At 44.8% G+C, this 13,815-nt stretch overlaps 1 protein-coding gene across 1 annotated transcript; it reads right to left on the minus strand.

The window, feature by feature from the left end:
• Positions 1-7,105: 7,105 nt before the first annotated feature.
• On the minus strand, positions 7,106-13,741 carry hsdl2 (hydroxysteroid dehydrogenase like 2). The gene is made up of 11 exons (XM_069673228.1): positions 12,105-13,741; positions 10,628-10,791; positions 10,074-10,172; positions 9,487-9,601; positions 8,843-8,946; positions 8,662-8,760; positions 8,201-8,395; positions 8,030-8,101; positions 7,675-7,821; positions 7,438-7,566; positions 7,106-7,331 (listed from the first exon to the last, which is right to left on the minus strand). Exons 1-11 carry the CDS (start codon positions 12,119-12,121, stop codon positions 7,216-7,218), a joined length of 1,257 nt encoding a protein of 418 aa, XP_069529329.1. The 5' UTR covers positions 12,122-13,741; the 3' UTR covers positions 7,106-7,215.
• Positions 13,742-13,815: the final 74 nt, after the last annotated feature.

A 13,815-nucleotide genomic window follows, 5' to 3' on the forward strand; every position in this document is an offset into this window, starting at 1 on the left:
ACAGATCGGTCTTATTTACACAGATGTCAGCTAGCCAGCATTATCTATTAGCCGGAGAAGTCTTCTAGCAATGTGCTGAACTAGCTCTGGTTACTGTACAACCAACCAAGTCAAACGCAACCCCGGAGTTATAATACTAGAACTGGGTTAATGACAACTTCACAATAAACACTGAGGCTAACGCTGAAGCTAACGTCACCGGTAGTGTAACGTTAAACAAACCAAGCTGTGGAGTCAGTTTGTTTACACTACAGGCGCTAACGCTAGGCTAAATTTCCCTGCACAAATAACATAATATTACAGAACGACAGTAACTGGTAACTGATGTTATCACATGTAATGTTGTGTTTTAGGATTAGGCAAACTTAACGTACCTGTCCAGCAGAAACTCCGCGACCATCTCATCTCTTTTTAGCTCCGGATGTAGCTGCATTAGCCTCCTCCATTGCTGTAAAGCAGAGCCGATGTTGACTCCAGTCTTGCCTCTTGCCGCATCAAGCTCTTTCTTTAAGGCAGCTTTTTGTGAAATAGTCTTCTTTGTCCTGATAATTTTCTCTGTGGGGGCAGCTGATGATGGAAGTGGCGGCTCGCATTAGTCAGTCATTGTCAGTTCTCTGTTCCTTGCTCTCTCTCACCGCTCTACTGTAGTGCTCTACCAGAGAGGCGCGTGGCTTGAGAGGCGCGCGACTTGCGAGCCGTGACAGCGGTGCAACTGGGAGGGACGCGGCGACGGATGACAGACAGGAAGCTCGGCAAATCAATTTATTCGGACCGAATAAAATGATTGGTCAGACTTTTATCAAAAATATATGAGAATTAAATATGAGTTTCAACGCCTAGTTGATTTCTTTTACATTTTATTGTGCTATACGCTTATTAGGAGCATTTTATGATTACAAAAAAAAAGCGTAAAAATGCCAGAAAGGTAAGAATTGCTTTAACCTGATCACTTTGCTTCAGTCCCCCAGCACACCTGCACCTGTGCTCTCTGCACCGCTGCTGGCGTGCCAATATCTCATCATTTCAGTATAATATTGTGCAGCTGAAAGTTTGATACTGAGCGCACAGCTGATATGGACACGTGGATCGTCTACACTGCGTGTTAGAACTGCACATGTATGTCGATGTCAGCGATGCGGAGCGGACCCTCTTTTGCCGTTAGAAGTAAACTGGTCCCGCTGTTGTTTGTGTGGTTGCCAAGACTTCACGAGTTCACTGTTTCAGTGCTCTTCCTCAATGAGGAGAGGATGGACGATCGTTGATTTGCAGCGGAAATCTCCAAAGAGTCGTTCAATCACAACTTCTGAAGCAGCGGCTGCAACAATTCATTACATGTATGTGGCGGAAACACTGCTGCTTCTCCAAGTCCGCCGCATTTACAAAATAAAAGAATGACACGTTGTCATCTCAGATGGTGGATGTGCACCCGGGGACAGCGCACAGGCATGATGGGAAAAAGGTGATCGTTAGGTAACTGCAGCAGGTATGTGCAGAGACGTTCAGGGTGTGTGGACACGAGTTAGCTCAGACTCAGAGAGGAAGATCGATCGCGAGAGAGAGGTGTTATTGCACCTGTGAGGGCGGGACAACTGCTGTTGATTGGTTCAAGGAAATTTGACGTGATAAATATGATACATAACCACGCCCAGTTTAACCCCAGCGTCAGGGAAGTTAACGAAGAAGGAATGGCAACAACTCGAGTTTGGATTAAAACTAATTTCTAAAACTTTTGATGCTCAATAGGATGTACATAAGACCCTAAATTACTGTTAGAAGGATTTTGTGGATTTGGGTTTACAGGGGCTTTAAACTCAAGTTTATAACGGTGAGAGGGTGAATAACGGTGAGAGGGTGAACAACGGTGAGAGGGTGAACAACGGTGAGAGGGTGAGAGGGTGAATAACGGTGAGAGGGTGAATAACGGTGAGAGGGTGAACAACGGTGAGAGGGTGAACAACGGTGAGAGGGTGAATAACAGAGAGAGGGTGAATAACGGTGAGAGGGTGAACAACAGAGAGAGGGTGAACAACAGAGAGAGGGTGAACAACGGTGAGAGGGTGAACAACGGTGAGAGGGTGAATAAGGGTGAATAACGGTGAGAGGGTGAACAACAGAGAGAGGGTGAACAACGGTGAGAGGGTGAATAAGGGTGAATAACGGTGAGAGGGTGAACAACGGTGAGAGGGTGAACAACGGTGAGAGGGTGAACAACAGAGAGAGGGTGAACAACAGAGAGAGGATGAACAACGGTGAGAGGGTGAATAAGGGTGAATAACGGTGAGAGGGTGAACAACGGTGAGAGGGTGAACAACGGTGAGAGGGTGAATAAGGGTGAACAACGGTGAGAGGGTGAACAACGGTGAGAGGGTGAACAACGGTGAGAGGGTGAATAACAGTGAGGGTGAAAAAGGGTGAATAACGGTGAGAGGGTGAACAACGGTGAGAGGGTGAATAAGGGTGAACAACGGTGAGAGGGTGAATAACAGAGAGAGGGTGAATAACGGTGAGAGGGTGAACAACAGAGAGAGGGTGAACAACAGAGAGAGGGTGAACAACGGTGAGAGGGTGAATAAGGGTGAACAACGGTGAGAGGGTGAATAAGGGTGAGAGGGTGAATAACGGTGAGAGGGTGAATAACGGTGAGAGGGTGAACAACAGAGAGAGGGTGAACAACAGAGAGAGGGTGAACAACAGAGAGAGGGTGAATAAGGGTGAACAACGGTGAGAGGGTGAACAACGGTGAGAGGGTGAACAACGGTGAGAGGGTGAATAACAGTGAGGGTGAAAAAGGGTGAATAACGGTGAGAGGGTGAATAACGGTGAGAGGGTGAACAACGGTGAGAGGGTGAATAAGGGTGAACAACGGTGAGAGGGTGAATAAGGGTGAATAAGGGTGAACAACGGTGAGAGGGTGAATAACGGTGAACAACGGTGAGAGGGTGAATAACGGTGAACAACGGTGAGAGGGTGAATAACGGTGAGAGGGTGAATAACGGTGAGAGGGTGAACAACGGTGAGAGGGTGAACAACGGTGAGAGGGTGAATAAGGGTGAACAACGGTGAGAGGGTGAACAACGGTGAGAGGGTGAATAACGGTGAGAGGGTGAACAACGGTGAGAGGGTGAACAACGGTGAGAGGGTGAATAAGGGTGAACAACGGTGAGAGGGTGAATAAGGGTGAACAACGGTGAGAGGGTGAATAAGGGTGAATAACGGTGAGAGGGTGAACAACGGTGAGAGGGTGAACAACGGTGAGAGGGTGAATAAGGGTGAATAACGGTGAGAGGGTGAACAACAGTGAGAGGGTGAATAACTGAGAGGGTGAATAACAGTGAGAGGGTGAATAACAGTGAGAGGGTGAACAACAGTGAGAGGGTGAACAACAGTGAGAGGGTGAATAACAGAGAGGGTGAATAACAGTGAGAGGGTGAATAACAGAGAGAGGGTGAATAACAGTGAGAGGGTGAATAACAGAGAGAGGGTGTATAACAGAGAGAGGGTGTATAACAGAGAGAGGGTGAATAACAGAGAGAGTGAATAACAGAGAGAGGGTGAATAACAGAGAGAGGGTGTATAACAGAGAGAGGGTGAATAACAGAGAGAGTGAATAACAGTGAGAGGGTGAATAACAGTGAGAGGGTGAATAACAGAGAGGGTGAATAACAGAGAGGGTGTAGCTCAGACGCTTCTGGTTTTTCCAGACAATCAGAATCATTAACGTCAAAGCTCTCCTGTTAGCATTGTTGTTAACTCTGTGCTCTTTGTGCACCGAAACATTTCAAAGGTTTATAATTACAGTGTCTCAGTGCAACTTTCGTAACTTGAAACATTTCTCTCCCCGAGTTGAACAGAAATATAATAAACGTTTCAATGACTCATTTCAAAAGCTCATTCATTCATCACTGATGTAACTTCTCCCTCTTTAGCCTTACTTTATTCACTGATAAATTCATCAGCAGGGTTTATTATTATGGAAAAAGGTGGCTAACGTTTTTACCCATGATGCAATGTAGCAACTGGTGTAAGGGAGCTTCAGCAGCAGCTAGGCCCGAAAGTACGAACAGAACCACGACATCCGTCCGGCAGAGACAGCAACCTTTTCCCGTCTGAGGAGAGACGAGGAGACAAAACTGATGAGATTTCAGGTTAGCATTATTCTCTCCGTCAGACAAACTTATGGGCCTCTGTGCATGTGTGTGTGTGTGTGTGTGTGTGTGTGCAGACCCTTGTGAGACCCTTCCCTCTGCATCTATTCTGTTGTTTTGCTTTGCACGGGACGTTTTCAGGAGGGGCGCTGTCGTGGTTCCCTGAGCCAATCACAGCGTACAGGTCAGTGTGGAGAGCAAGGCAGAGTTGGCCTTCTTTCTGTTGGACAGGTACGTGCCTCAAACCAGGTAGGATAAGCTAACCGGCAGTTAGCATGCTAGCGGAAAGCTAACCGATGGTTAGTATGCTAGCGCAAAGGTAACCGTGATGCTGTCTGTGTTAGGTGGGCGTGTTCTTGCACAAGAGAGTGAGAGTGAGCTTAGGGTGAGGAGGGACCCAGCTTGAATGTGTTGCTGACAAAATGCAAGAAAAATTCTACTTCTAACTTTAACCCTAAACCCATCAGGAGACGTGATGCAAACACAACAACAACCATAAACAGAAGCTGCAGATGTAAACTTACTTCATAAAGTTAAAACTCAGTGACTAAATGAACATCATGCTGTGCTGAAGACGACTTGAAACTTTGAGACCATAAACTCATGAGGAACATGTTTACTGAGGGAATAAATCAGGAGAGGAGGAGGAGGAGCATAGACTTCTATAGGATCGGGTCACCTTGTTCAAAAGCTGCAGTTGGTGGACAACTCAAACTCACCTTCCAGTCGCAGGTAAGGGTGTCAGACAAGCGAGAAGCGGACAGACAGCGTCCTGTTGCTGCATCGAAACTGAGGCCGCCCAACGTCTGAGGCCTGACCGCCACCACGCTGCAGCTCTGAAACACACACAGGAAGTTCCTGGTTTCACTATACAAATAAAAGCCTTTGACAGACAGGAAGTTCATGGTTTCACTACACAAATAAAAGCCTTTGACAGACAGGAAGTTCATGGTTTCACTACACAAATAAAAGCCTTTGACAGACAGGAAGTTCATGTGATTACTGCACAAATAAAAGCCTTCTTTAACAAACAGACAATACCAGTTTTTTTTAAAGAGAAGCAAACAGGAGGTGAAATCAAGCTTTTAAAGCGTCATGTTTCTGAGGTTCCCGATTCGTTTTACATCATTTTCTCTTTCTGGCCCTGAAGTTTTAAAATCTGTTTATTCCAGCGGCGGCTCATTCAGCCATTAACAGAACTACACTGTCAAATAAATCAGTTTAAATCAAGTAAAAACACAAACAGTAAAATTAACACTTCTGTCTCTATGGGAGGAAGCTGAAAACGATCCGGAGCTAACTGCCATGTTCTTAATGCTGCTCCATCTAACACCTCCATCAGAGACCTGCAGCCTGTGAGCCTGCACCATCTGTTTCATCCTTAACATTTATATTAAATTATCTTCCTTTTCACCTGTGCCTCCTCTTGCACCTGAACCACATGCTCTATATTTTTATTTACCTTTCACAAACCTCCACACCGGCACCGGCACCGGCAGAAACCTCCCCCCGCCCCAGGTCTCCTCTGGCGTCTCAGAGTCCGACAGCAGCGCCTCGTGGCCGGCCGGACCTCGGTCTAGGTCCCGGTGCGGCTCCTGTTCCGTGCTGAGCCGGGCTAAAGCCAGCACACTGACCCAAACCCAGGCCGTCATCACCCGTCCGGCTCCCGCAGACATGCTTCGGTCCGCTCCGAGTCTCTTTGCCCGTCAGGGAACACCGAGAGGCGGCTGAAAGCTGCTGGAAACCGCCGCCACACTTAAAGCTAAAGAGAGCTGGAGACACCTGGACGCACCTGCTAATTAGACAATTAGAACCGGAAGTGGAACAGCTGCATGCGCACGTGTCTGTTAAGGCGTCGGGTTTCAGTTTGTATGTATGTGCTGTGTTTAATGATTAATTATTATAATTAATTTATTGTGATTAAAAAAGAAACATTGCGCAGAGGGTTTCCTTCACAGACACTTAACACTTGGCGGAAGTGAACATACTTGACATTATTATTAGTGAGAGGATGGGGGGGGGGGGGGGGTCAGGTAAGTAGAATACCTGCCCAGTGAAGTCTCTGACACATCAGGGCTCTCCCCCATGTCTTCACTGACTGTGACATTATATTTCTGTAACACAGCTCATACAGCATGCTAGCTGCTTGTTGTATACATATTTAATGTGGGTCAATTGGCTCTATGGCGCCCCCTATCTGTGGCAGGAGATTTGTCTATTTGACAGTCATGAGACATGTCACATACTGACAGACTGTGTACAGTTTAATGTTGGTGTCTGTCACCTCAGACTCGTGTGTACTGTGACCAGTGAAAATGAGAGAATAACAGTGTTGTGAAATTTTAGGAACGATCTGATTCTTTTGAACGGTTCTTTGGTGCGACCAACAGGAAGAGAGTCGTAGGTGAGAGCCGTTCACCGCCTGCCCTCGATCCACTCCCCTCTGTGCCGAGTCCAACCACACTCTCATCCCCCCCTCGGATCTTATGGGAACAGCTCTCGGAAAGGTACTGAGCCTTAAGATCCGGCTCCCTTCAAAGAGCTGAAATTCTCAACACTAGAGAAGAGGGTTCCTGTGAGTTTAAAGTTCACCCCTCAGCCTGCTAGCCTCTGTGCTAACACGACTTCATGTCCTTTACGAATGTGTCACTGCGTAACATGACGACTGTCTGACTGACAGCCTCTTCCTCATCTCACACTCGACAGTCCACTGTTAGCATGAATGCTAACGACAGCAGAGGCCATCGTGGATCTGTCAGACTAAAATCCTTCCAGGAGCTCGTTTCTCTCGTGGAGCTGCGATTGACGGAAACATCCTTCCATTGGAATTGACGTCACCTGCTGAAGATGTGTTAAAGAATATTATACGTGTGATGGAGGAAAGTAAAATGGCCGCCTTTCTGAATGCTGTGTGTCTGTGTGAGGACGTCAGGATTCAATCACACTGTGTTTAGTTTGTTATCAACTTTTATTAACATGTTAAATGTTTTGATCTTTATTATTGTTCTTTAAGGCAACATGTACAACGAGTGGGCGGGGCCTGTGAGGGCCTGGGGGTGGGGCTTGGGGCTCACAGTTTGGCCTTGCTCATGTGGCCCATCAGTTTCTCCAGTTTGATGGCGAGCGTCATGTCGCCTTTGATCCTCAGCTTCCCAGACATGAACGCCATTGTCGGCTTCAGCTTTCCTGAAAACAGACACTGCTGTTACCATGGAAACAACAACACATAAACGAAATGCACACTCATCTCCATGGTAACATGTCACCTGTCTCTAAGTTTACATCGACTCACCTGCGAACATCTTGCTGAAGTCGTTAGAGTCCATCGTCATGACGACGTCAGCTTTGACGGGCGGCTGGCCCTGCCCCGCACTGCCCGAGCCGCTCTTCAGGTCCAGGAACCACACGCCCTCGTGTTCTCCTTATGAGGACATAAGCACATCAGTGACATGCCAACAGGATCTCCTTATAAGGACACAAACACAAACAGGATCTCCTTATATGGACTCTGTTCTCTTCCTGTTGTTACCTGATAGGTCGAACTGATAAATGCCCTGTGTCGACTTGACCACGTCCTCGTTGATGACTCCTCTGATGACGTTGAACGTGTTTTCTATTGGTCCACTGGAGGGGGGCGGAGCTGATGATGATGGTGGTTTAAAGGCTGGGGTCGCCCCTAGCAACAGAGGAGAGAAACACTGGTAAGTAATGATGCTTGAAGAGGTCGAGCTTCCTCTAAACAAAACCACAACCTGAAACATGACAAACTTAAACGGCTCATGTCACAGAGCTCGACTACACGTTATTAGTGTTCAGTACTTTTTATATGATTATTAATTAAGTCAATTAATAATTATTAATTATTGGTTAGCTGTAGTTTTTACCGTGTTGCTCCATCTGCTCAGCAAGAGACTCCGGTGCTTCATCCAGGAAGAAGTCTGGCAGTAACGGGTGACCTGTCGACCAATCAGAGACCAGAGTTGGCACCACATGGCTGTGTGTGTGATGCTAAGCTGTCACTACAGGATACGTTAGCTCAGTTAGCATGCTCTCACCTGGCTGGACGGCGTACTGATCAAAGTTTTGGATCCCCTGCTCCTTCAGGACGTCTTCATCCACCAGGAACTGACCCGTGTAATCTTTCTGTCGGGACAGGACCGCGTAGGCGGCGTCCGCCATGATGTCAGCTGTACGACACTGTTTACTCACGCCGTCCCCACCCAACATGTCCATGGCTGCTGTCTTGATCGCTACGTCAACAACACACAAGTCAGAGGAGGGTTAGCATCATGGAGAGTCTATGAGGAGCCTGTTAGCATGCTAGTTTACTTTGTTAGTCTATGAGGAGCCTGTTAGCATGTCAGCTCATTAGAAGTGTCTGTGAACATGCTAGCTAAATATAAGAAGCCTGTTAGCATGCTGGTTAACTTTGTTAGTCTATGAGGATCTTGTTAGCATGCTAATTCTACCACAAGAGTGTAAAAGTCTGTTAGAATGCTAACATTCAACCACCGACCCGTTTTAGGCCAGAGGGCGTTGACAGCAATTTGACCTCTGAACTCTTCAGCCATCCCCAGCACGCACATGGACATGCCGTACTTTGCCATCGTGTATGCTGAAAGAAAAACACAAAAACAGACATGTCATTGCTGCACAGGTACATGCTGGGATGCTAGCTAGCTGGTGGCTGTGGTTACCTGTGTGGTTCTTAAACCAGACCGGGTTGAGGTTGAGAGGAGGCGACAGGTTCAGGATGTGAGGACTGCGACTCTTTAGCAGGTGAGGGATGACGAGCTTTGACCTGAAACACAAACACGCTCGTTCACTGAAGCTCGTTAACCGAAGCTCGTAAACCGAAGCTCGTTCACCGAAGCTCGTTCACCGAAGCTCGTAAACCGAAGCTCGTTAACCGAAGCTCGTTAACCGAAGCTCGTTAACCGAAGCTCGTTCACTGAAGCTCGTTAACCGGAGCTTGTTCACTGAAGCTCGTTAACCAAAGCTCGTTAACCGAAGCTCGTTCACTGAAGCTCGTTAACCGAAGCTCGTTAACTGAAGCTTGTTAACCGAAGCTCGTTAACCGAAGCTCGTTAACCGAAGCTCGTTAACCGGAGCTCGTTCACTGAAGCTCGTTAACCAAAGCTCGTTAACCGGAGCTCGTTCACTGAAGCTCGTTAACCGAAGCTCGTTAACTGAAGCTCGTTAACCGAAGCTAGTTTACTGAAGCCCTTCGCCTCCAAATTAGTTGACTTCATTACTCTATTTAGAGCTGCTAGCTTATTTCAATGATAAAAAAGATGTTATTTCCTGTGTGTGTGTGTGTGTGTGTGTGTCAGGTGCATACGTCAGGTAGGTCCCCCTCAGGTTGATTCCCAGCATCAGGTCGACCTTCTTCATAGGTGTCTCCAGAGTTCCTGTCAGACTGATGGCGCTGGCGTTGTTCACGAGGATGTCGATTCCTGCCAATCAGAGACAAGCAATGTGATGATGTCATCGGCAGGACAGGAAGTTCAGTCGACATCAGGCTGAAACGATCCGGCAGCAGCTTCCACACTGACACCTCAGATTTCTACACTCAGTCATTCATGTTTACTGCACATTTAAATATCATTAAATTACCTCATTGATAAACTTCTTGACATTTTCAACAACAATCACAATATTTTGTGTAAAGACTTTTGGAACTGTTTGATCTGTTCTTAAAATATGGCTGTACAGAAAAGAATTACAACTTTTGTACGTGAACAAATAAATATTAAATTTAACACTTTATTTATTGTGTGACTTCATGAATATTTTATTCCTCAATTGACTAATTAATTAATTGACTTCTGTGAATGTGGAACAGACTTTATATTTTAAGTTATTTATTTTGTTGAATTCAGATTAATTTATAAATTAACAGATTAAATGTTCAAAATGTTGTTTTACCTCCAAACTTGTCGACCGCTTTCTGAACAGCTTCTCCGATCTGCTGCTCATCACGAATGTCAACGACACAGGCCAACGCTTTCCCACCGGCCGCCTCCACTGACACACACAACACAGAAACACACACAGAAAATACACAACACACAAACACACAGAAATACACAACACACAAACACACACAGGAAAAGATGTTAGCTGAAATTTCATGTTAGCATTTACACCTTGCTAATGTTAAATGTTAAATGCTAATATGCTAATGCTGTTCTTTGTAACAGTCTGAAGATGACCTTCGACCTGAGCAGTTACACGTGAACTCTCTGATTCTTATTTCTCTCTCACTCAGTAGTTTCTGTTAGCGTCTCGTTTTCAGAATAAGAGTTAAATTAGCTTTTACATTCTGGTGGCTGAAGAGGAAGAGACTCTGCTCACTGTGGCTTTATCAAACAAACAGGAGGAAACACTGCATTTGTTGGGGACTATTTTCAGCGGCGGATGAATCCACATTTGATACTGTGCATGATAGCAGTTAGCTTTTTATCCTGTTAGCTCCTCACCCTCCTGGGCCGCGGTGTAGATGGTTCCTGGGAGTTTGGGGTGGGGTTCTGCGGTCTTGGCGGCGATGATGACGTTGGCTCCATCTCTGGCAGCTTTCAGAGCGATGGCTTTACCGATCCCCCGACTCGCTCCGGTGATAAAGAGCGTGCAGCCGGCTAACTTCCTGAAACACACATAGAAGACAGGAAGACTTAACTAACATGCTAACAGAACAGAGGAAAGACAGGTGCTCAGTAAGTCAGTAACTCAAGTCAGACTAAACTGGCAAGCGACTAGTTTCCCTCTGCTTCCAGTCTTTGTGCTAAGCTAGGCTAATCACGTGTGTTTCTGACTGATAAAACCTGCCAGGTTTCTTTAGTTCATGAAAAACTGGATTTTACAGAAACAACTTCCCAGACTCTGGCAGACAAACCGTCTACTGTCGTTCAGGTTTTACCAGAAGACTTTTATTCTGAAAACCAACAACAACACAGATAAATGAGACTGGTAGAGAGATAACAGGACAGAGCAGAAGATAAATAATAAAATGTGTACATCTACAAGATGCAGACAAAGTGAGGACAGGAAACATCACTAAGTATGAATCTGTAATTTTAATGTAAAATGTTGTGAGTTGTATTTTACATTACATCTCACAGATGGCATTGTGTAAAAACATATAGTTCAATCTCAAGTTCAACTTCCTGTTTACTTTTCAAGATAAACACCTCCACACAGAAGATACCGTCATAGGCTTTTATTTTGAAGGAGTGTATGAGGATTGACTTACTACAGTGGAAGTTTAATTAAGTTCTCACAAATATGAAAATGATACATAAGAAAATAACTTCTATGTGAAATGTTCCCGCCGAATATAACAACCACTAAACAACAGGCGCCATGGCAGCTGAAGGAAGAGGCATATAGGAGGACTGCCTTGCTCAAAGGTCACAAGAGAGAAACCATACCTGTGACACACAGTTATAATAATTAATTCGGTCTGAATCTACATTTTTAATCTGTTATAAGCTATATCAGGACTATAAAGTCCTGATACCGGTATTATAAAGGCTGTTTATGTGTGTCAATGTGTTCGATCTAGTTTGATGTAAACTCTATGAACAGGACCAGTTACACTTCAGGGGTCTTCAGATGGGATTTTGTATGTAGGGCACAAATACACAACAACAGTGGGGAGCTTGATTGCAGGAGCAGCATTAACCAAACCCCTTAGAAAAAATCTTCCTGGTCAAAGGTCAAAGGACAGACCAGGTCCAAATATCTTACTAACTATAAGCAAATAAATCTTCGCCGGTCAGATCGGCCTCATTTGAGTCTTAATCTAAAGGTGCTTGTTTCACTAAAAGCTAAGTTTATTCTCGGTATACATGAAGGTTTAGTAATGACCGCTGGGGTTAAAAGATGGCTTTGTTCCGCGGTCTTTCTCTATGAGGAAGAACAAACAGAATGTAAGTGGAGAAGCTAACACGCACTCACCCTGTGTTCTGCAGCATGGTGGTCTTATTCAGAGGAAACAGGCAAAGAACCGTTCAGAGAGTTTGTGCTGAAGAATCACAGCCTGTCGTCGTCTCCACCTTTCACCCACTTCAAGATATCCAGCCAACCGGATGTCACCTACTCAGCTCCACTTCCGGTCTGCAGGCAAAGATTCTCGCAGGTCGATGAGATGTTTAACTGTAGCTTAATACTATTTAGACGTTTCTTTGACTGTTGTTGTAATAATGTCGTATGAGAAATGTTTTGTATTATTTCACAGCTTTAAGACGAAGTTAAATCCTCAGTCCTGAAGACGACCAGGTGCTGTGGCCGAGAGCCGGTAGTGTGTCCTTCAGTGGAAATTAATATATAAATACATCTCAAAGGATATTTTTAGATGATCCTGTTAGTATATTTATCATGGATCGTGTTAATCATTATTAGTCGGTGTATTCTGAATGCTACACATGTATTAGCCTGTAATAAATGTCATTTACTTGTAAGTGTCATTAATGCTTTGAGTTATACATCTTTACATTCATGTCGTTTAATCTTCACATCGGTGCTGATGCGGAGTTAAACTGCTTGAATCCTTTCACATAAATATTAGTCTAATTAACTAACATCTAACCTTTCACTTCATTTCTTTACCTGTCAGCTGAAAGCAGCAGTTTCTGGTGATTTAATAAAATAAAAGACGCTCATAAAGGTCGGTCATAAATTAGATTTGTCATCACAGCTGTACATAGAATTGTTATAATTTCACATCCATCAGCTGCATCATCACACTGCAGACTAATGATCACATATACATACAGTAATAATAATCTATGCATGTGAGAGGGCCTTTCTGTTTAGTATCTTCGTAACTTTAGTATATTTGGTGAAAAAAATCAAAAGATTTTCAATTGTCATAAAGTTTTTACCACTTTGTATCTGTGCTGCTGCTTCAGTAAGAGATCTTTCTCACTAGGGGTTAAAGAAGGATGTAGTGTTGTGACGCTGGCGAACGGTCTGATTCTTTTGAACGGCTCTTTGGGGCGAACGACGGGAACCGAGTCGTAGGTGAGAGCCGTTCTTTTTATAATTGTGCCCAGATTTCACTGCCTGCCCGATCCACTCCCCTTATTCCGAATTACCACAGGCAGCTCAGGTCACGTGCAGCGGAATCTTGTCACCACAACATAGTGCCGACGGTGAGCAACATTATAACCCCCAACAAGTTTGCTGTTTTTTCGTTGACATTTCTGTAGTCATACAGAGTTTATCATAAATTATTGGCAAATCAATGACTTTGATTAATTGCTCCTACATTATTCTGCTGTTTCCTTTTACATTTTAAAAGTGTGGAATTTTAAATATGTGCGTGTTGACATGGGAGGATATAATGCAGCCACGTCCGCAAGTCAGACGACTGTCTCACCTCGGATCTTATGGCTCCATTCGAACGGCTCGGAAAGAAACTGAGCCATAAGATCCGGCTCCCTTCAACGAGCCCCAATTCCCAACACTAGAAGGATGAACCCCTATTCATGTGATCAGTTACACTGCTTTGAAAGAATTATTATAATTATTATTTCTTCTTTTTGACAGCAGAAATAAAGAGTAATAAACAAATAAATAAGGACATCAATAACAGTAAACAAACAGAATGAAGATTGATTCCGAACAACACTCAATGTCTAAACTGATGTATTGATTATTATCGATC

The sequence above is a fragment of the Semicossyphus pulcher genome, unplaced genomic scaffold (assembly GCF_022749685.1).
Source record: "Semicossyphus pulcher isolate SPU_LCO1_2020_fin unplaced genomic scaffold, fSemPul1.0.p SCAF_22, whole genome shotgun sequence".
In the NCBI taxonomy this organism is placed as follows: domain Eukaryota; kingdom Metazoa; phylum Chordata; class Actinopteri; order Labriformes; family Labridae; genus Semicossyphus; species Semicossyphus pulcher.